The sequence below is a fragment of the Desmodus rotundus genome, chromosome 6, assembly GCF_022682495.2.
Source record: "Desmodus rotundus isolate HL8 chromosome 6, HLdesRot8A.1, whole genome shotgun sequence".
Lineage (NCBI taxonomy): Eukaryota > Metazoa > Chordata > Mammalia > Chiroptera > Phyllostomidae > Desmodus > Desmodus rotundus.
In genome coordinates, this window is record NC_071392.1 from 64,653,625 (window position 1) to 64,674,469 (window position 20,845).

The 20,845-nt window shown below is 39.3% G+C and overlaps 1 protein-coding gene across 1 annotated transcript in view; it reads right to left on the reverse strand.

Moving 5' to 3' along the window:
* Positions 1–443: 443 nt before the first annotated feature.
* Positions 444–20,845, reverse strand: part of ASZ1 (ankyrin repeat, SAM and basic leucine zipper domain containing 1) — a 121,904-nt gene continuing 101,502 nt past the window's right edge. Inside the window, exon 14 of the mRNA XM_045191612.3 lies at positions 444–783. Within this exon, the coding sequence (XP_045047547.2) occupies positions 754–783 (30 nt within the window). The 3' untranslated portion in view covers positions 444–753. The remainder of the gene's footprint in view (positions 784–20,845) is intronic.

A 20,845-nucleotide genomic window follows, 5' to 3' on the forward strand; every position in this document is an offset into this window, starting at 1 on the left:
TGCGCCAAAGGCTGAAGCTTTTGAAATAAGCAAATAATCTTCTTTTAGGAAAAGAAAGGGCCTTTCAGTCTGCTGCCTTTGCTTTGGGCTTTGAGGGGTTAGCCATGGTGAGCCACTTTAGAACTGTCTCTTAGTTTATTATAGCCTTGTAAGTCTCATGGATGCAAGCCCCACTGCCTTTCATGGCTACACGTTTTAGGGGCCTATCTCTCAATGGAAGTCTTAAAAATTGGGGTACCATATGTGAACTCCAAATCCTTCACTCCTCATGGAGAATTTGGGAGTTTTTAGTTACCTCCTGGTTGTGTGTTGATGCACCATTGGTGGAATTTGTTTTGGGATGGTGTCTCAGTCTCTCCTATTTTGATGTATTTTTTTTCCTCACATTTTCCTGATATGTAAGAGCTATTTTATAGATTTCTTTTAGAGGGAACTGTTTCATATATACCTTTAGACTTCATGTGCTCTTAGGAGGAGCTGAGTTCAGGACCCTCCTACAATGCCATCTTGAACAAGAATCCACCCAAAACTTAGTGCTTTAAACATCAATTTCTTATTAGCTTTCACAGTTCTGTGAATTGACTGGACTCAGGCTGGTGGTTCATGTGCGATGCTTCATATCGTTGCAGGGCTTATAGTTAAACATTAGCTGGGATTGGATTCATCTGAAAGATTGGCTGGAAGTGAGGTCACATATGGCTTTTTAACTCACATGTTTGACAGCTCTGTGATCCTCTATGACTGTGGCTTAGACTACTTACATGCTGACTTAAGGCTCCAAATCTGAAGAAATAAAAGTTGTAAAGCCAGTTAAGGACTACTCCAGGTTGTATCAAAGCAGTCACAGGACCTACAGATTCAAGAGCATTAGAAATAGACTCCACTTATGTAATAACACAGAACATGTGACAGGAGATAATATTGTGGCCATCTCTGGAAAATACAATCTTTCATAGTCTTCCCTATGGCCACAATTCATATTCCTTCTGCATGCAAAAAACAAACAAGAAAACCAAAAACAAAAAACATGTCACTGTTGCCCACAAGCTCCCTAAAGTCTTATCCCAATATGATATTGGCTTGAAGTCTAGGATCTTGTCATATAATTCAGTTCCAAGTGTAGATAACAATTCTCTGTACTGAATCAAAAATGTATATGAAAATTCAACAGGCTTAGAATAGTCATGAGAATTTTGCCAAGCTGAAATATTTACACTATAAGATATCAACTTACATAATATAAATCTATAATAGTTAAGGCAAGGGGATATGTTTATAAATAGTCAAGTAGACTAATTAAACATAATACAGGGTCCAAACACAGAACCCTATGTATAGGTCCAGCTTGATTTTTCAGCAAAAATGAAAAGCAATTGAATGAAGAAGAAAGGTTCTTTCAATATTTGTCAAGAGAACAAATAGATACCTGAACAGACAAAATTTAATCTTAAGCTATCTCTCTCAGCAAGTGTTCAATTTGCTTTTGTTGTGTAACACACAGGTTAAAACTACCACCAAAATTTATACATTTAATGTAATGGTCATGTATTAACTCACTATTTTGTGGATCAGCAATTTAAACAGAATTCATCTGGGCATTTTTTTTCTGCTAGTCTCAATTGGGATCATGCACATTTTATTTATCTATCTATCTATCTATATATCTATCTATCTATCCTCACCTGAGGCCTTTTTTTTCATTGCTTTTAGAGAGAGTGAGAAGAAGGGAGAGAGAGAAACATCCATGTGAGGGAGAAACATCGATTAGTTGCCTCCCAAATGTGCTGGACCAAGGATTAAATCTGCAACCTAGGTGTTTGCTCTGATCAGAAATTGAACCCACAATCTTTTGGCTATGGGACAGTGCTCTAACCACCTAGCCACACTGGCCAGGGCAGGGGTCATTAACATTTGATGGCCTCACTCACATGTCTACATACTAGAATGAGGGATAACTGAGCTCTGTTTATCTTATCATCTATTAAATTAACCTATACTTGTCATGTGACAGAAGATCAGAAAAGTAGCAAACTATAATGCATAAGCATTATTCAAGCCTTTGCTTGCATCACATTTGCTAATGTTCCATTGGCAAAAAACAAAAACAAAATAAAACAAAAGAAAAGAAAAGTCACTTGGTCAATCTGGATACAAGGGTTAGGAAAGAGACTCCACCTTTTTGATGGACATGCTGTCCCACTGCAAGAGCATGGATGCAGGGCAGAAAAAATTCTAGGTTTTTTTTTTTTTTTTTACAACCCATAGATTGATAGAGCAAGAAGACAAAAATGATTAAGGCTATGAGATTTGAATAATACAGAAGTTTTGCATGATTAATATTTGGAAAATTTGTACTGAATTTAAAAATATCAAATCTTTCAAAGCAAATGTGATACCCTTATAAAAATTGATCACATGCAAAGTTACAAATCTAGTCTTAGGAAAAAAACCCTGCTCTCTTATAAACCTCATTTTCAGGTCAAAATGCAATAAGCAATATTTTCCAAGGACATATTTAGAGATTTTAAAATGTTTCTAAATAATTCATTGGTTAAAGAATAACTCATAGAAATTAGAAAGTGTTTTGAATGGAATACCAAATACAATGATATAACTCATGCGATGTAGCTAGTGATATTTAGATGAAAAATTTAGATTTAAATGCATATATTAATAAAAGAAGAATGATGTTAAGTAATGATCTGTATCAATGCCCTCAAGTAAGTAAAAGGAGGACAAAATTAAACAGGAAAAGGAGAAGGAAGAAAAAAGAACGGAAATTAATGAAATAGAAAACACAGGTTTATTAGAAAGTTTCAACAGAAACAAATACTAATTCTATAAAAAGATTATAAAATAGACAAGTCTCTTTCAAGATGGACCCCTCCTCCCCCCAAAAAGACAAAAACATACCCTATTTAGGAAAAAATTAAAATAATTACAGATTCAGTAAGACTTTAAAAATGGAGAACTATGACTCATTTTTATGAAGCAAATGTAACCTTAATAACAAAACTAGACAGGAGCAATATAAGAAAGGAATTAATGTTAATATCACTTATGTATATAGATAAAAACATCAAAAGTAAAATATTAAAATGTGTCTGAAAATCATAACCAATAAATGCAAGAATACTTTGATATTTAAAAAAACTGTCAATGTAATTAACCATATAAACAAACACATGAAATGGAAAATATAGGATTATCTCAAAATAGGTAGAAAATATATATTTTAAAATTCAACAGTTGACATGAATTATATTGAAAAAACTTTTTTACACAAGATCTGTAAAATTTTCTTAACTAATTTAAAGGAATCTACTAGACCTACAGCAAATATATTATAATCAATAATGAAATAGTAGTAAGCCCCAAAATAACAAAACAAGAACACCCATTATCACCACTACTATGAACCTGAGGTCCTACATATTCTGATAAGATAAGAAATAAGGAGTCTAGGAAGTGGAAATGGAAACCGGTAAAATTTTTATTATTTTTAGATCAATGCAGAATCTTACATGGATTCAAGACCAAATATAGAATTAACTTACATTTATAAGTCAGCAAAAAACATATTGAAGCATAATAGTAAATTATTATTATGCTACTAGACATACTGTGAATTCCAAGTATTTGTAACAGTGATGAATAGAACATAAAATGCAGGTCCATAAAATCATTAAAAAATAGGCATGCAAATATGCGACATTTAAAATAAAGAAAAAATAGATTGTTCAATAATGGCACTGTAAAAATTGGTTCACTATAAGGACAGAAATGCTATTGGACTACTATTTTACACTGTACAAAAATAATTTTCAGGTATATTAAAGACCAAAATATGAAAACTAAAACTTTAAGACAGAAGAATATATAGGTAGAGTTTTTGAATGTTTGGGCAACAAAAAACACCACTGACAAATCCAGTAGCTAGTAGTCAATCATGTTACAGTTAAAGGATTAGTATTTCAAATATTTAAAGGACTATAAGCTAAGAAAGAGATGATACAGTAGAAGAATAGGGGACTTCTGGTCAAGATGGAGGTGTAGGTAAACATGGCTCACTTTCTTGTACAACCACATCAAAATTACAACTAAGATATAGAACAACCATCACTCAGAACTGTCAGAAATCAAGTTGAATAGAAATCCAACAACTATGGAATTAAAGAAACTACATCCATCCAGACTGGTAGGAGGGCTGGAGAAAAAGAGACACAGAGACATGGAATGGGTTGGTTCCACAGCCACGTGTGGTGGATAAAAATCAGGAGGGATATCTTGGGATCGAGGGGTCTCAGCCGAAACCAGACCCTCCAGTCCAGGGTTCCAGTGCCAAATAGATAAGTCTGTAACTTCTGGCTGTAAAAACCAACAGACATTGAGTCGGTGGAAGAAACTGTTCAATTCCCGAGCAGTTACTCTTAAAAGGGCCTGCACATGGACTTCCTGACTCACTCCCTCTGAGCTCCAGCACCAACGTAACAGCTTGAAAGGCACCAATGGCACAAAGGGAGGAACTGAAGTGACTGGCATCAGGGTGAGAGCTGGGGGACAGCTTTCTTCCAGATAAAACTGCAAGCAGAAGCCATTGTTCCTTTTCAGAGTCCTACCACTACAGAGCCACAGAGCTGGTAGGTGGGTACCATATCTAAGACTCCATCAACCTGGCTCACACTTTACGCACTGCCCGGGTGATTAGTGAGGCCCTGTCCCAACCAACTTACATGCCTACCTAAGCTGTTAACAGTGGCTTTTCCTTATGAATGGCTTGTCTTGGCACATGTTTCAGATCTCCCTAAATCCTCTCAAACTAGCAACAGCCAGCCTCAATGAGCCCCTATCCCCCACACTTCTTGCTAAGTGGCCGCAGGCCCAAAACTAGTGGCAACTGGCCTTGGTTCACAGCCTGGTCTTGCTTGGGTACTTCAAAGCCCATCACAAGTAGCAGCCATCTGCAGATCACTTTATAGCTTATGCCAAGTGGCCCCAGAAAATGAAGCTGACCTTGGCATCACCTGGAAACCCTAGAGACTGCACACCCAGTGGACAGCTACAGACTACATCAGAGCACCACCACCCAGCTACCTCCACAAGTGACACACTCAAGGGGCAGACTCAGCAGGCTCCAGAGCTCTACTGAAGTTATGTACTGCTCCATGGAGTGGGCTCCTGTATAGCTGATCCTCCATGGAAGGCAGAAGTTGGTGGTCAGTGGTCCTTGCAGCTGACTTTCCTGGGTAAATCCCTCCCATAGACCTGCCAAAAGCAATCAAGGCTTAACTACAAGAGGAGGTATATCCAGCCCACATGGAGAGCACACTCGAGCACCCAACTTGGGTGATAGGGGAGGCTGTGCAACTGGACCCTACAGGATACTACATTAGGCCATGCTACCAAGACAGGGAGTAATACTAGTTCTACCTAATACATAGAAACAAACACAGAGAGGCTGACAAAATGAGGAGACAAAGAAACATGGCTCAAATGAAAGAACAGATCAAAATTCCAGAAAAAGAACTAAACAAAGTGGAGATAAGCAATCTATCAGATACAGAATTCAAAATACTGGTTATAAGGATGTTCAAGGAACTTAGTACCTCAACAGCATAAAAAAAGATCCAATCAGAAATAAAGGATATACTTATTGAAATAAAGAACAAATGCAAGGATGTCCAACTTGCACCCCATGGGCCACATGAAGCTCAGGATGGCTACAAATGCAGCCCAACACAAAATCATAAATTCTCTTAAAACATTATGAGATTTTTTGGCGATTATGTGTCACAGTGTATTTAATGTGTGGCCCAAGATAACTCTCCTTCTTCCAGTGTAGCCCAGAGACACCAAAAGGTTGGACACCCCTGATTTACAGGGAATCAACAGTAGAGTAGTAGTAAATGAAGCTGAGGATCACATCAATGATTTGGAACACAAGGACTCAAACAGCCAATGAGAACAACAAGGAGAGAAAAGAATCCAAATAAATGAGGATAGTGAAAGGAGACTCTGGGACACCTATGAGCATACCAACATTCTCATCACAGGATGCCAAAAGGAGAAGAGACAGAGCAAGAAATTGGAAATCTATTTGCAAAAATGATGAAAGAAAACTTTCCTAATTTGGTGAAGGAAACAGACATGCAAATCCAGGAAGCAGAGAGAGTCCCAAACAAATCGGACACAAAGAGGCCCACTCCAAAACACATCATAATTAAAATGCCAAAGATTAAAGATAGAGAGACTCTTAAAAGGAGCAGGAGCAAAGCAGTTAATTACCTACAGGGAAGTACCTATAAGACTGTCTGCTGAATTCTCAAAAGAAACTTTGCAGGCTAGAAGGGATTGGCAAGAAATATTTAAAATGATGAAAATCACGGACCTACAGCCAAGATTGCTCTACCCAGCAAAGCTATTGTTTAGAATCGAAGGGTAGATAAAGAGCTTCCCAGCCAAGAAAAAACTAAAGGAGTTCATCATCACTAAACCATTATTACATGAAATGTTAAAAGGACTTAAGAAAAAGATGAAATCTCTGAACAATAAAATGGAAATAAATACATATCCATCAACAATTGAATCTAAAAAGCTAAGCAAGTAAGAACAGAGACAGAATTGTGGATATGGAGGGCATTTTGAGTTTGCCAAATGGCAGGGGCATTTGGGAAAATGGGTGAAGAGGTGAGGGGATTAAGAAGTACAAATGGGTAGTTACAGAATAGCCATGGGGATGTAAAATACAGTATGGGAAAAGAAGGAGCTAAGGAACTTATTTACATGACCCATGGACATGAATAAAGGTGTCGAATTGCGCGAGGGAGTGGCAGCTACTTGGTAGAGGGAGACAAAGGGGGAAAAATTGGGATAACTGTAATAGCATAATCAATAAAATATAATTGAAAAAAGAAGAAAAAGAAAAATACGGAGATGATAGTAAAAAAAAAAAAACTACAGGGAGAAAAAATGGCCCATAAACATAAAACAGGTGCTCAATTTCACTAGTTATCAGAGAAGTACAAAATCAAATCAAAACAACCAACTCCATTGAATCCATTAGATAAGAGAAAATGTACATCAGTTACTATTAAGTGTTTGTTCTGGCTGTGGGGTAATGAGCACTCATGTGCTGCTGACAGATTTGTAGATTTATGGAGGCCCCTGGGAGAATGGGCAGCAGTGATGCAGTCAGGCTGTCACCTGGAAAAAGATGGCAAGATAATTCAAGTTGTGACTTACAAGGAGACTGTTTTTGAGGTATGGGCAAAGAAGCTGTTACTCACCCCCCAACAAACTGGAAGGGACAGGGATAGGGAGTGAAGGTTCATGGGACCCAGAATGAGTGAATCTTATAGAGACTGTCTTGAGGAGTTGTGTCCTTCAGTTGAGGGACAATGATACCAATCTTACAGAGAGTAGAGCCAGGTGAGTACCTGGACCTCACTCTCCCTCAGGTGTTCTGCTGGGGTTCCCTGTTGGATACACATTATCAGGAGCTGAAGGGTCCACTGCTGTTGTTCATTTTCAGCTTCCCAGGGAGTGGTTTGGGTGGAGAAAGTATCTGGGTGGGGGATGGCAAACAGAAACACCTCACAACATAAATAGTTAATGAAACTGAAAAGATTTGTGCCTTACAAGTATGTACAGTGAAAAATTATTGAGAGGAGTAAATCAGAAATAACTCTTAAGTTTTATCAGTGGGACAACAGGTAGGAAAAATATGGGATGGACATATGATGGAATACTATAGATTAGTTAAAAAGAACTAATTACCTCTTCACTTTTTAACATGAATGCATCTCAAAACAGGGTTAAAGGAAGAGCAAATTGCAAATGAGGCAACATTAAGTATTAACTCTATTAGCTGGGAATGCCTTTGGCACCATAAACAGAAAACCCAACCACAGTGGTTTACAGGAAATAGCAGTTTATTTTCTCACAGAGCAGAGTTAGACCATCCAGAGCTGGTGCAGCTGCTCCAGGATATACACAAACAGGGTTCTCTCACTGTTCTTGGTGTATGGCTCCACCTTTTGGCTTCCAGGTATTTGGTAGCAGCCCCCTTTGTGTGCTTAAAATTGAATTACTTTAGGTTATTTAGCAATTCCAAGTTAACCTGACTTTTCATCCATGCCTTTAGTACTAGTTGAAGTATACATGAAGTAGAAAAATATTTTAAAAATCAGGTGAATTTAATGAATAAAAAGCCGAGGAAATGTATACCTCCCAGATGGATAAGCTCTGGTGCTCTAGTGTTGTATAGTTTCAGGGAGATGAGGTTCTGTCTATGGCTGGAGAAGGTGAAAGTGTATTAGGGTAGGTATGAAGCAGACAGTCTGACCGAGAATGAGTCACACACCTCACACCAATCTTAATCAATGGAACAATAGTAATACAAACTCTAGCTTTCTCCACTATCACATGTGGGTTTAAAAAGTATTTATAGACAAGTGGTTTCTACTTCTAATTGGCAGCTGATTGCATATCTCTGCATTTGAATATGGTACTATCTGTTAAATAAGGAGAGAGAAAATACAGGTAGTCTTATCAGATATTTATTGTCTGCTTGACCTAGTACCTCTTTTTACCTTGTGGATTTGTGAATACATCTGTTTCAGTTTAGAGAATTTAAACAAATTTTAAAAATATTTTATTTATTTATTTTTAGAGAGAAGGGAAGGGAGGGAGGGAAACATTAATGTGTGGTTGCCTCTCACGTACCCCCTACTGGGAACCTGGCCCAGAACCCAGGCATATGCCCTAGACTGAGAATCCAAAATGAGAACCTTTGCTTCACAGTCTGGCACTCAATCCATTCAGCCACGCCAGCCAAGGAGAATTTAAGCATTATTTTTTCTCATGAGTGGGATATTTTATTTTCCACATTTTTTATTGTTGTTCAAATACAGTTGTCTCCATTTTACCCCATCACTCACCCCCCCCACCCCAGCCATCCCCACCTTCCTCCCTTGATCCTACCTCCCTTGGTTTTGTCCATGTGTCTTTTATACATGTTCCTGAAAACCCTTCCCCTCCCCCACCCCATTATCCTCTCCCACCTCCCGTCTGCTTACTGTCAGTTTGTTCTTTATTTCAATGTCTCTGGTTATATTTTGCTTGCTTGTTTGTTTTGTCGATTAGGCTCCACTTAAGGGTGAAACCATATGGTATTTGTCTTTCACTGCCTGACTTATTTCATTTAGCATAATGCTCTCCAGTTCCATCCATGCTGTCACAAAGGGTAGGAACTCCTTCTTTCTTTCTGCTGCATAGTGTTCCATCATGTAAATGTACCATAGTTTTTGATCCATTCATTTACTGATAGGTACTTAGGTTGCTTTCAGCACTTGGCTATTGTAAAATTGTGTCACTACATGATAGAAAATATTTCCCTTAAAATAAACCATATTATTTTAGTAAAATAAACCGTAGTGCTGGCAATTAGAAACATCTGACTTTTTTCTCATGTAGAGTATCATTTTTGGTGCAAGGCACTGTAATAAATGCTTTATGGTGAATAACAACAATAGAAGTTATACTGGCTACCATTTATTCAGTGTATGCCACATATAAGTCATTGTGGAAAACCCTTTATCTGCCTTAGTTCACTTAGTCCATATAACAATTATAGGTTTAATTAAATTGATTTTTTAAAACAGGTTTTGTTGTCCTATATGGGGGAGAGGGATAATGGGGGAAAACAGGAGAAGAGCCATCAAGGAACACGTATAAAGCACATGTGGACAAAGCCAAAGGGGGTAGGTTTGAGGGTGGGAGCTGGGGATGGGTGGGGCCGGGGGGGCATGGTGGGATGAAAATAGAGACAACCATACTTGAACAACAATAAAAAAAAAAAGAAAAAAAGAAAGAAGAAAAACAGGTTTCATTGAACTAGCTAAATGACTGGCATATAGTAAATGCCCAATTAAAAGTAATTGTTTGGTAGTATGTTTATTATTGTTATTCTCATATTATAGATGAAAAGGCTGAGACTTAAAGAGTGCTTAGGTCTAAAAACTGCTAAAATTAGAACTCAGGTTGGTCTGGCCACAAGTCTGCATTAATTACAAAACTATAACTAACTATAACCATTTCTCTGTCATTGCATTTGACACTTTAACCACAACCTGAGTTCAGGATGATTTTTAATCTTTCAGCTTAGAATACTAAGTTTCAGAGAAAATAATTATTAATAATAATATTTCATGACTCTTGCAAGACACTGCTGGTCAGTGACAGCTTCCTTGAGAAGCAAATATGGAGGTGAAGATTAGTATGCAGGATATTGATGAGGGAGCCCTCTGGAAAGCAACACCTGTGCAAGGGTAGGGAAGAAAGCAGGTTTGGGTGGGGGAGAAGATGGGCTGTGAGGCAATCTCAGTGAAGGCCTCAGCCAGCCCCACCAAGAGTTCTGAGGCAGGACGGTCCTTCAGAGTTATCTTGAGTTGGAAAGAGGGACACTGAAATTGGGACCTTTAAGTTTCTACATTAATTAGTCATTCCTGGGAACAGGACCTGCTTTGGGGAAGGCAGCTTTCTTTAGCAGAGAGAATGCACTAAGAGGGCTATCTGCTAGCTGCCCTTCCAGCAGCAGTGGGAGTTAAGTCCTTCATTCCTGAACGGAGATCTGGATCCACTTCACAGCATCCACTTCAGTATACAAAACCTTACTAAGAAGAAAATCCACAATTTTTCTTTCACTCTATGATGCTATTCCTATTTTATCTAGAAACTGATTTAAAGACTTTGCATAATTAATCTTTCATTTCCACATTTTATATCCAATCTTGGTAATCCACAGCTAACCATGAGTGCTACTGTAACAATGCCATTAGCATGGCAATTGATTGTAATATTACCACTAACATAATGGTTAATTATAATATTACCACTAAGTGGATAGTTATAGTATTATTATTAAAGGTTATACTGGGGGTGGGAGATATTGTACATACACAACTCCCAAAATTGTTTTACCACTAATAATAAACCTTGAATCCACGATGAGTAGTTTACTTTAAGTCTGGTCTAAATCTCTTCTAGAAGATTTCACACATTAGGAACTTTGTTTATTTTCCCTTTGGTAGCGTTTTTTTAGGAGGGCATTGGTTGAAGTTGAGCCCTACTCCCACAAGGAAAGATAAGTGAATCTATCTCCACATTCTCAACTGTGGAAATTTTTTAAAAATGCTCAACCACACCCTATCCTATGAAACAGTCTTACCAAGTGGTTTCTTAAAAAAACAAAACTTATATCCTTAAAACACCAGGGACCCCATTTTCTCTCTTAATAGTAGCCAAAATATTTAGGTTTTCTGATCATATAAAATATATAATGTGTGGGTATAGTTTCTTAAATATAGCACTGGGCAAAAGTAGGTTTACAGTTATGATTATTGAAGACAGAGTTTATTCTTGTATTATTACTTATTAATTATTATATTTATCTGTATTCTAAATGTAAACCAACTTTTGTCCACTCTTGTATATACTAAACAGTAATTGTGTAGAGTTGAAATGTCATTATTAGTTTCCCAAAATATTATAAAACATTGGCAATAACTGAACATTAAGAACGATTCTCCTATGAGATCTCTGAATGTGAGATCAAAGGCAAAACTGCTTAATGAGGGATTCAACCCTAGTGAGCACTGATGTGCTCACACTGAGCCCCTAAGGTTTTATTCTAATTTTAGAATTCCAAATTGGACCCATTTCTGAAGATGGCATTATTCTAATTCATTTAGTCTTAAAGATAATCTTTTTCGTAGATGGGAAAACCAAGGCCCAGAGAATGCACAAGTTATTGACAAGAAGGCCAGAACCCAGCTACCTTCTGCTCCATCTCACTGTCCGCAGAGAGGTGAAGGGCAGGTTAGGGGTTGAGAGGGAAGAGGCGGCATGTTAACAGTAGACACGTACTTCTAAAGGAAAAAAAATAAAGATGATTAAAGTGTTAGAAAGATTCCAGGAAGGAATAAAGTTCATGGAAACAATTATGAAAGATTAGTTGAGAGGAAAAAGGTGAATAATATTGTCTTATTGAGATAAGTCCAGAGATGGTGTCACTCTTAAAAATGTCCTTATTGTATTTATCTTCCCTCCAGAAATGTTATGCAGTATTAAAACCTTGTTCATTTTGTTTAAAATATTGATAATATAAATGTACAGGTAGAGAAATATAATAGAGCATTGCTCAAATGCTTCAGAATTCAGTGTTTCTAATAACTAACAAATGTGTCACATAAGTCCAGTATAACGTTTTTATTGGCACTTGAAATAAATGTATTACTCACTAGTGGATGTGCCAAAAGGAAAATCCCCACCCTACTTCCACCCCCACTGAGCCACAAACGATTATTTATTAAGTAGTGACAGAGTAGCTTGGAGTGCAAAACAGAAGTCATCGTGGTTATCTGTGTTCTCAAATATTAACTTTTGCAGTGTTAAGATCAAAATAAGTTTGGCACTATAAAATCATCCCATTAAAAAAAAAACCCTTAATTTTGATCTGGTACTTAAAATTGTAGCTGGCTTCATTTTTGAAAGATATTCTTTTAGACTTCTAAATATACCATTTCCCACATTTAATAAATATAATTAATTAAAGTTAGGTGTCAGCTGAAACACCTTCCACAGGAAAGTTTTCAAAATTGAGTGTGTAGCCTTGCCTTACTCATCATTTATTTAGTCCTAATATATCCTGGTCAAACCTAAGTGATCTTTGCCTTCTGTTTCCAAAAGGCTTGAGGTAATCTTAGAATTTCAGCATCCTATGATATTAAGCTAGAGCCAGGTAAAGTTTATATGGAAAGTATTTACCTACTGTTTCTGGCTTTGAAAAAAATTTTTCACACAGTTTTCGGCAAACCACTACACTAAGTACATAGTAGATACCCTAGACATATTGGTTAAGGAGTTTCACTGACAGTATGAAAATGTGAGGAGCTCCATGGATGTATTCAGTAGGTAAACAAGCAAAACTTGAGAAAGCTATAAAAATACAACCTTTATTTGAAGTCTCTGGAAAGAGCTCAGAAAAAAATGAAGACACAGTTATTCTTTATTTTTTTGATATATTTATTCATTATGCTATTACAGTTGTCCCATTTCTGCACCTTCACTCAACTCCATCCTGCCCACCCCCTCACTCCCACATTCCCCCCCTATAGTTCATGTCCATGGGTCATACTTATAAGTTCTCTGGCTTCTACATTTCCTACACTATTCTTACCCTCCCCCTATTTCCCACCTACCATTTATGCTATTTATTCTCTGTACCTTTCCCCCCTCTCTCCCCCTCCCAATCCCCTATTGATAACCCTCCATGTGATCTCCATTTCTGTGGTTCCATTTCTGTTCTAGTTGTTTGCTTAGTTTTCTTTTGTTTTGGTTTTAGGTGTGGTTGTTTATAACTGTGAGTTTGCTGTCATTTTTACTGTTCATATTTTTTATCTTCTTTTTCTTAGATAAGTCCCTTTAACATTTCATAGAATAAGGGCTTGGTGATGATGAACTCCTTTAACTTGACCTTATCTGAGAAGCACTTTATCTTCCCTTCCATTCTAAATGATAGCTTTGCTGGATACAGTATTCTTGGATGTAGGCCCTTGCCTTTCATGACTTGGCATACTTCTTGCCAGTCCCTTCTTGCCTGTAAGGTCTCTTTGGAGAAATCAGCTGACAGTCTTATGGGAACCCCTTTGTAGGTAATTGTGTCCTTTTCTCTTGCTGCTTCTAAGATTCTCTCCTTCTGCTTAATCTTGCGTAATGTAATTATGATGTGCCTTGGTGTGTTCCTCCTTGGGTCCAGCTTCTTTGGGACTCTCTGAGCTTCCTGGACTTCCTGGAAGTCTATTTCCTTTGCCAGACTGGGGAAGTTCTCCTTCATTATTTGTTCAAATAAGTTTTCAATTTTTTGTTCTTCCTCTTCTCCTTCTGGCACCCCTATAATTCGGATGTTGGAACGTTTCAAGATGTCCTGGAGGTTCCTAAGCCTCTCCTCATTTTTCCAAATTCTTGTTTCTTCATTCTTTTCTGGTTGCATGTTTCTTTCTTCCTTCTGAGCCACACCATTGATTTGAGTCCCAGTTTCCTTCGCATCACTATTGGTTCCCTGTACATTTTCCTTTGTTTCTCTCGGCATAGGCTTCATTTTTTCATCTAGTTTCGAACAAATTCAACCAATTCTGTGAGAGTCTTAATAACCAGTGTTTTGAACTGTGCATCCGATAGGTTGGTTATCTCTTCCTCACTTAGTTGTATTTTTTCTGGAGCTTTGAAGTGTTCTGTCATTTGGGCCATTTATTTTTTTTTTTGTCTTGGCGCATCTGTTACTTAAAGGGGCGGAGCCTTAGCTGTTCCCCGGGGCAGGGTAACGCTGGTTGCTGTGCTGTGAGGCTGTATGTGGGGGAGGGGCCAAGAGGGAGCAATGGTGCCCGCTCCACTCTCCACCAGATTTCAGCCACTCCCTCGGCTACCCACAATCAAATTGGGTCCCTCTGGTGCTGGTTCCTGAGTGGGTGGGCTTGTGCACACTCTAGGCCCCTGTGGGTCTCTCCAACGACCTCTCCTGTGAGGCTGGGAGTCTCTCCTGCTGCTGCCCCAACACCCACGGGCGTTTTCAATCATAGGTTTGAGGCTTTATTTCCCCACGCTGGAGCTCTGGGTTACGTGGTCTGCTTCGCTCCCCACCATTCCTCCTGGTTTATCTGTGCGCGAGTGTGGGGCTGCAGAGTGCTACCCGCCGCTCTGCCTGCCCTGTTCTCTGCCACTCTCAGTCCGGCCCTCTTGGTTTATCTGTGGGAGAATGTGGGGCCGCAGGGTCTGCTAGTGGTCAGACTGCCTGCGCCGTTAGTCCCACACTCTGCCTGTCTCGGTTGCCATGGCCACACAAGTCCTCTCCGCCCTGGTGCCCGTCTCCGCCCCTCCTACTGGTCTGGATGTATGTTTCTTTTTTATCTACTTGGTGTCGGACTTCCTTGCCATTCGATTTTCTGTCAGTTCTGGTTGTGCGAGGAGGCTCAGCGTGTCTACCTACGCCGCCATCTTGGTTCTCCCAAGACACAGTTATTCAAAGAAACCTACTAGTAATACTAAACCATGATCCATTCCCTCCCTTGTTGCCAGACCTCCACCCCCAATCCCAAATTAGTTCAGCTTGGTGGAGGAACTCCATTCTGCACATAATATGGCCAAGAATATGGGACCCTTCCTCTCAGCTTCCAAACAAGGGTTATCATATCTCACCTGAAGGGTCGACTGAGAGTATTTCATAACCCTTCCAACTCTAAGCTTACATGGTTAAATTCTGGTAATTATGTCTGAGAGACAGAGGGCTCCTTCTACTGAGTCCAGTAGGATGAGAGCTACTCAGGAATGGCAGGCCAGAAAACTGGGACTCTGGCCTCCCTCATCCTAACTCACTTACAGAGCACAGCAGTGGGAAGCAAACCCAGAGGATCAGAGGCTACTGCCTTACCCAGCACCCAGAGTAGTGGTTCAGAGATTTTGCCCAAAGGGAGAAGCAGTTCATAATAATGGAGAGCATAAAAGTTCTCCCCAAAGGAACTGACTTTATTTGAAAAAGAATGTGGAGAAAATTAAGCCTAAGGGTATACTTGGAGATAAGTCTCTTAATTAGAAGCACAATCTAAACTGTATACGTCAGCTAGTTTACCAGAGAAAATCAGGGAATGAGACAGCTAAGAAAGGCTCTCCACTAGTCAGAATAAACCTTAAAAGGTAGCGTCAAAAACAACCCCTGCCCAAATTTAATTCTATCAGACTGCTGAGTAGTTCACACCAAAACAATGTCAAAAACAATAAAACAATAAACCAGTAATTGGTGGAACCAGAGGGTGGGATGTAATACCAAATGAGGCCAACAACTTTCTAGAGGGGTCAAGGAAAGAGATAGTTTAAGAAAACCCTGTTAAAATCACTATCATCCCACAGTGACCGTGTGCCAAAGAGTGCATTCTCTGAGGAGCAACATCGGGGGGGCTTCATACTTTAGGGGAAACAGACTTTACTAAAATAGTCCTGCCAAGTCACTCAAGAAATAAATGAGCAAACAACAACAAACATTCCTTGGGGGGAGGGAAAGAGGAATTGCTTTCCAGAATTGCTATATTATCTAAAATACCCAGTTCTTAACAAAAAGTTATGAGACATGAAAAGAAACAGGAAAGTGTGATCGATGCACAAGAAAAAAAGCAGGCAGACGTACAATAACTAAAATAAAAAGTCCATTGTAGTGGCTCAATAGTAGATTTGAAGTGGCAGAAGAATCACTGAAGATAAAAAAAAAAAAGTATAGAAAAATACATTCAAACAAGTAATGGCTGAAAACTTTCCACATCTGATGAAAAACCTTAATCTACACATCCACGAAGCTCAATGAAGCCCAAGTAATATAAATACAGAGATCCATACTCAGACAGAGGATAATAATGCTGAAAGGTAAAGACAAAGAAGAGACCTTGAAAGCAGCAAAATGACTTGCCATGTACAAGGGAACCCCAATGAGGTTAACAGGTGAATTCTCACTTAAAAACCAAAAAACATGGAGACTAGAAAGCAGTAGGATGGCATAAAGTACTGAAAGAAAATAAAAACCTGTTAACTTATAATTTTATGTTTAGCAAAACTTTCATTGAAAAATAAAGGCAAAAAGAAAAGAAATTTTCAGCTAAACAAGAACACAGAATTGTTCTGCTGCCAGGACCACAATTGTGCCCCTACCCTGGCCGCACTAGGGGAGGGCGCCCAACTGCGCTTGCGACCCCAGTGGTGTGCCATTGACCCAGCTGACCCCCACCCCACCGCCACTGGACCAGCGGAGGCCAGCACACTCTGGACACTGCCGCCCCAGGACTGCGCTCCCACCGCAGCAGCAGAGGCTGAGCTCTCACGCTTGCAGTGCCTGGCATGGTGCACACCCAAACCCAGGGCCCAGTGGCTGCCCATATCCCGCTCCAGCAGCGGAGGCTGAGTACTTATGCCCACAGCCCCTGGGACACAGCACGCCAGACCACACCTGCCAGAGGCACCTTGTGCCCAACCCCACCACCCGGGTGCAGCAGCAGAGGAGGTGCGTACCTGCATTCGAAGTGGCAGCCACAGTGATGCCCCCACCCTACAGGGCCAACTGGCTCTCTGAGAGGAAGACGGAGATGCCTGGGCACAGAGCAGTAGTGCTTAGGGAGTCAGCAATCCCCAGAAAGACTTAACTCAGTGAGGGTGACAAACTATCCTGAATAGACTCTGAGAGTCCCTAGCATCTAGGACAGCAAAGAGTGAGAAGGTGGTGTGTGAGTTGCCCCAAATTGGTATACCTCAAGGACAGCATGAGGTGGACAGAAAGCATAGGCCAGCCCTGAAGGGCACTGGGGGCCCAACAGCAAAATTAGGAACTGGGCTGGAGGCTGAGAAACTGTGAAGAGTGTGACTCAGACCTGGCCATCATCTCTGCAAAACCACAGGAAGGGAGAAAAGCAAAACCAATCCCCTCTCAGCCTGCTGCAGCCAGGAAGACCAGCAGAACTGGCTTGGCTTGTTTAAAGCCAGCAAGAGGCTTCCTCTTTTACTTTTTTAAATTCCTTCTTCCTTCCTTCCTTTCCTTCTTCCCTCCCTCCCTTCCTCTCTCTCTCTTTCTTTCTTTTATTCCTTCTTCCTTCTTTTTTTTTTTTAAATTCCCACAAGTGAGACAATAAAACCTAGAGCTGTAAAAGGACCAGAGTAAGACCCAAAGAGGCGTCATATCCCAGAAACTGAGACAGTAAGACAAATTCCACTTTGCTACTCCAGAGAACTTGCAAGTTATTGTATATTTGTACTATTATTTTTCATTATTTTTACATCTTTTATTAGTATTTTTTAAATTTCTCTTCTGTTTAGTCTTCTTCGCTTGGTTTGTTAAATTATATTGTTTGATTGGTTTCCATTGTTCTCTCTTTAATAAGGTATTTTTAATTTTCTGTCTTTAAATTCACTTGTGTTCCAATAGCACACTACTCTATGTCCTGTACTTCCTATTCTTATTCAGATCACACAGATTGTGTCATATGATTGTTGCTCCATTACTACTGTAAATAATTGCTGTTCTATGCATTTGTAAATACTACACAGCAATCCTCCTGGATCTTAGCTCACTTTACTGTTTCCTGAACTTTATTACTGTTGTGCTTAACTCTATTCTCTTGCTCACTACACCTATTTTCTACCCTTTACTCTCACTTTACCTCATAATCTGACCTCCCACAAGCTCACTGCTTTCTAGATCCAACTCACAATACTTGCCCCTCTAACAAGAGTCTTATATTTTTTCCACCCTTTGTAAAAAGTGGCTAGTTGGGTGAAATATCATGGTTAACACTGTACATATCCAAAGGATCTGTTATCTCCTCTTTACGGGTTGGTACTTTAAATACCATAGAATACATTCCTGCTGTCTTAAACCGTTTTGCCTTCCCCCTCCAACTGATCACAAAAAAGAGCAGGTGGGAGCTGTGAACACCAGTATACCTCCTGGAAGAGGAAACATACCAAAAAAGGAATGACCAACAGATAACAACAGAAAAAGGTGAAGGAGGGAGTGGAAGCCACACTAACCTACACCCAGGACCAATTTGGAAATACAACTAAATGGTGGAGAAATTACGCAGAGCAAAAAATGGAAATAGCAAAGAAGAAGCCTTAAAACCTCAGACATACAGAAGAACCAGCTTCAACACAACCTGTCCACACCTGCACAACAGAATACAAAACCTGGTGGATGGAGTGACCTTCAGTAAACCAGCTGGAGGGAAGGACACATCAAGGAAAGACCACATAACAATCAAAACCCAAAGACATACAGAGAGCCAACATAAATGACAGCCCAAGACCAGCCAGCTCAGGAGACCAAGGGGACTGCACCACTGAATCTCACAGGTCTTCTACCATAGAAGTTCACACCATAAACCCAGGGAGTCAGAACAGATCAATTTAAGAAGCAGAAGCTAACAAGAAGAGTCTCACACACAATGGGAAGACAAAGAAACAATCCCCAAATGAAAGGAGGAAGCCTTAGAAAGAATGCTAAATGAAACAGAGGCAGGTCAACTATCAGATACTAAGTTCAAAGCAATGGTTATCAGGAAGCTCAATGAGCTCACAGAGAATTACCAGAAACTACAGGGAAACTACAATGAACTCACTGCAAACTGTATCAACATGAAAAAAGATATAGAAACTATCAACAAGGGCCAAGAGGAAATGAAGAATATAATTTCTGAACTGAAGAACACAGAAGAAGGAATCAAAACCAGGCTAGATGAAGCAGAGGATTGATTCAGGCAGCAGAAAGCCTGAACAGACCAAAACACCTGATGAAATTGAAGCAGTAATCAAAAAGCTTCCAACACACAAAATCCTTGGACCAAATGGTTTCACATGAGACCTTACAAAGTATTTAAGGAAGAGCTAACCCCTATCCTTCACTGATTATTCCAAAAAATTACGGAAGATGGAAGGCTCCCAAACTCTTTTTATGAAGCCAGCATCATCCTTATCCCAAAACCAGATAAAGACAGAACAAAGAAAGAAAACTTCAGGCTAATATTGCTGATGAACATAGACACTAAAATCCTCAACAAAATGTTGGCAAACCACATCCAGTGATATGTTAAAAACATCATACACCATGGTCAAGTTGGATTCATCCCAGGGATGCAAGGATGGTACAATATTCGCAAATCAATAAACATAATACATCACATAAACAAAACAAAAGACAAAAATCACATGATCATATCAACAGATGCAGAAAAAGCATTTGATAAGGCACAGCACCCATTTCTGATAAAAACATTCAGCAAGATGGAAATAGAGGGAGCATTCCTCAACATAATAAAGGCCATATATGAGAAACCTAGAGCCAACATCATACTCAATAGGCAAAAACTTAAAGAGCTTTCCCACTAAGATCAGGAACAAGACAAGGATGCCCTCTCTCACCACTCCTATTCAACATAGTATTGGAACTCCTAGCCTCAGCAATCCGACAAGAAAAAGAAATAAAAGGCATCGAAATTGGAAAGGAGGAAATCAAACTGTCACTGTTTGCAGATACATGATAGTGTACCTGGAAAATCCTATACTCCACCATAAAAGTACTTGACCTAATAAATGAATTTGGGAAAACAGCCGGATACAAAGTCAATATTCAGAAATCAAAGGCATTTTTGTACACCAACAGTGAAATATCAGAAACAGAAATCAGGAAAACACCCACTGGATACAGCAACAAGAATAATAAAGTACCCTGGAATAAACATAACCAAGGAGGTAACAGACCTATACTCAGGAAACTACACAACACTAAAGAAAGAAATTAAGGAATACACAAACAAATGGAAGCATGTACCATGCTATGGACTAGAAGAATTAACATCATCAAAATGTCCATACTACCCAATGCAATTTATAGATTCATTGCAATCCCTATTAAAGTACTAATGACATATTTCACAGATATAGAACAAACACTTGAAAAATTTATATGGAACCATAAATGACCCTGAATAGCTTCAGCAATTTGGAGAAAGAAGAACAAAGTAGGAAGGATCACAATACCTGATATCGAACTTTAATTCAAGGCCACTGTAATCAAAACAGCCTGGTACTGGCATAAGTACAGACAAATGGAACAGAATAGATATCCCAGAAATAAAGCTACATCTCTATGGTCAATTAATATTTGACAAAGGGGGCAGCAGTATAAATGGAGTAAAAATAGCATCTTCAACAAATGGTGTTGCGAGAGCTGGATAGGTACATGCAAAAAAAATGACACTTG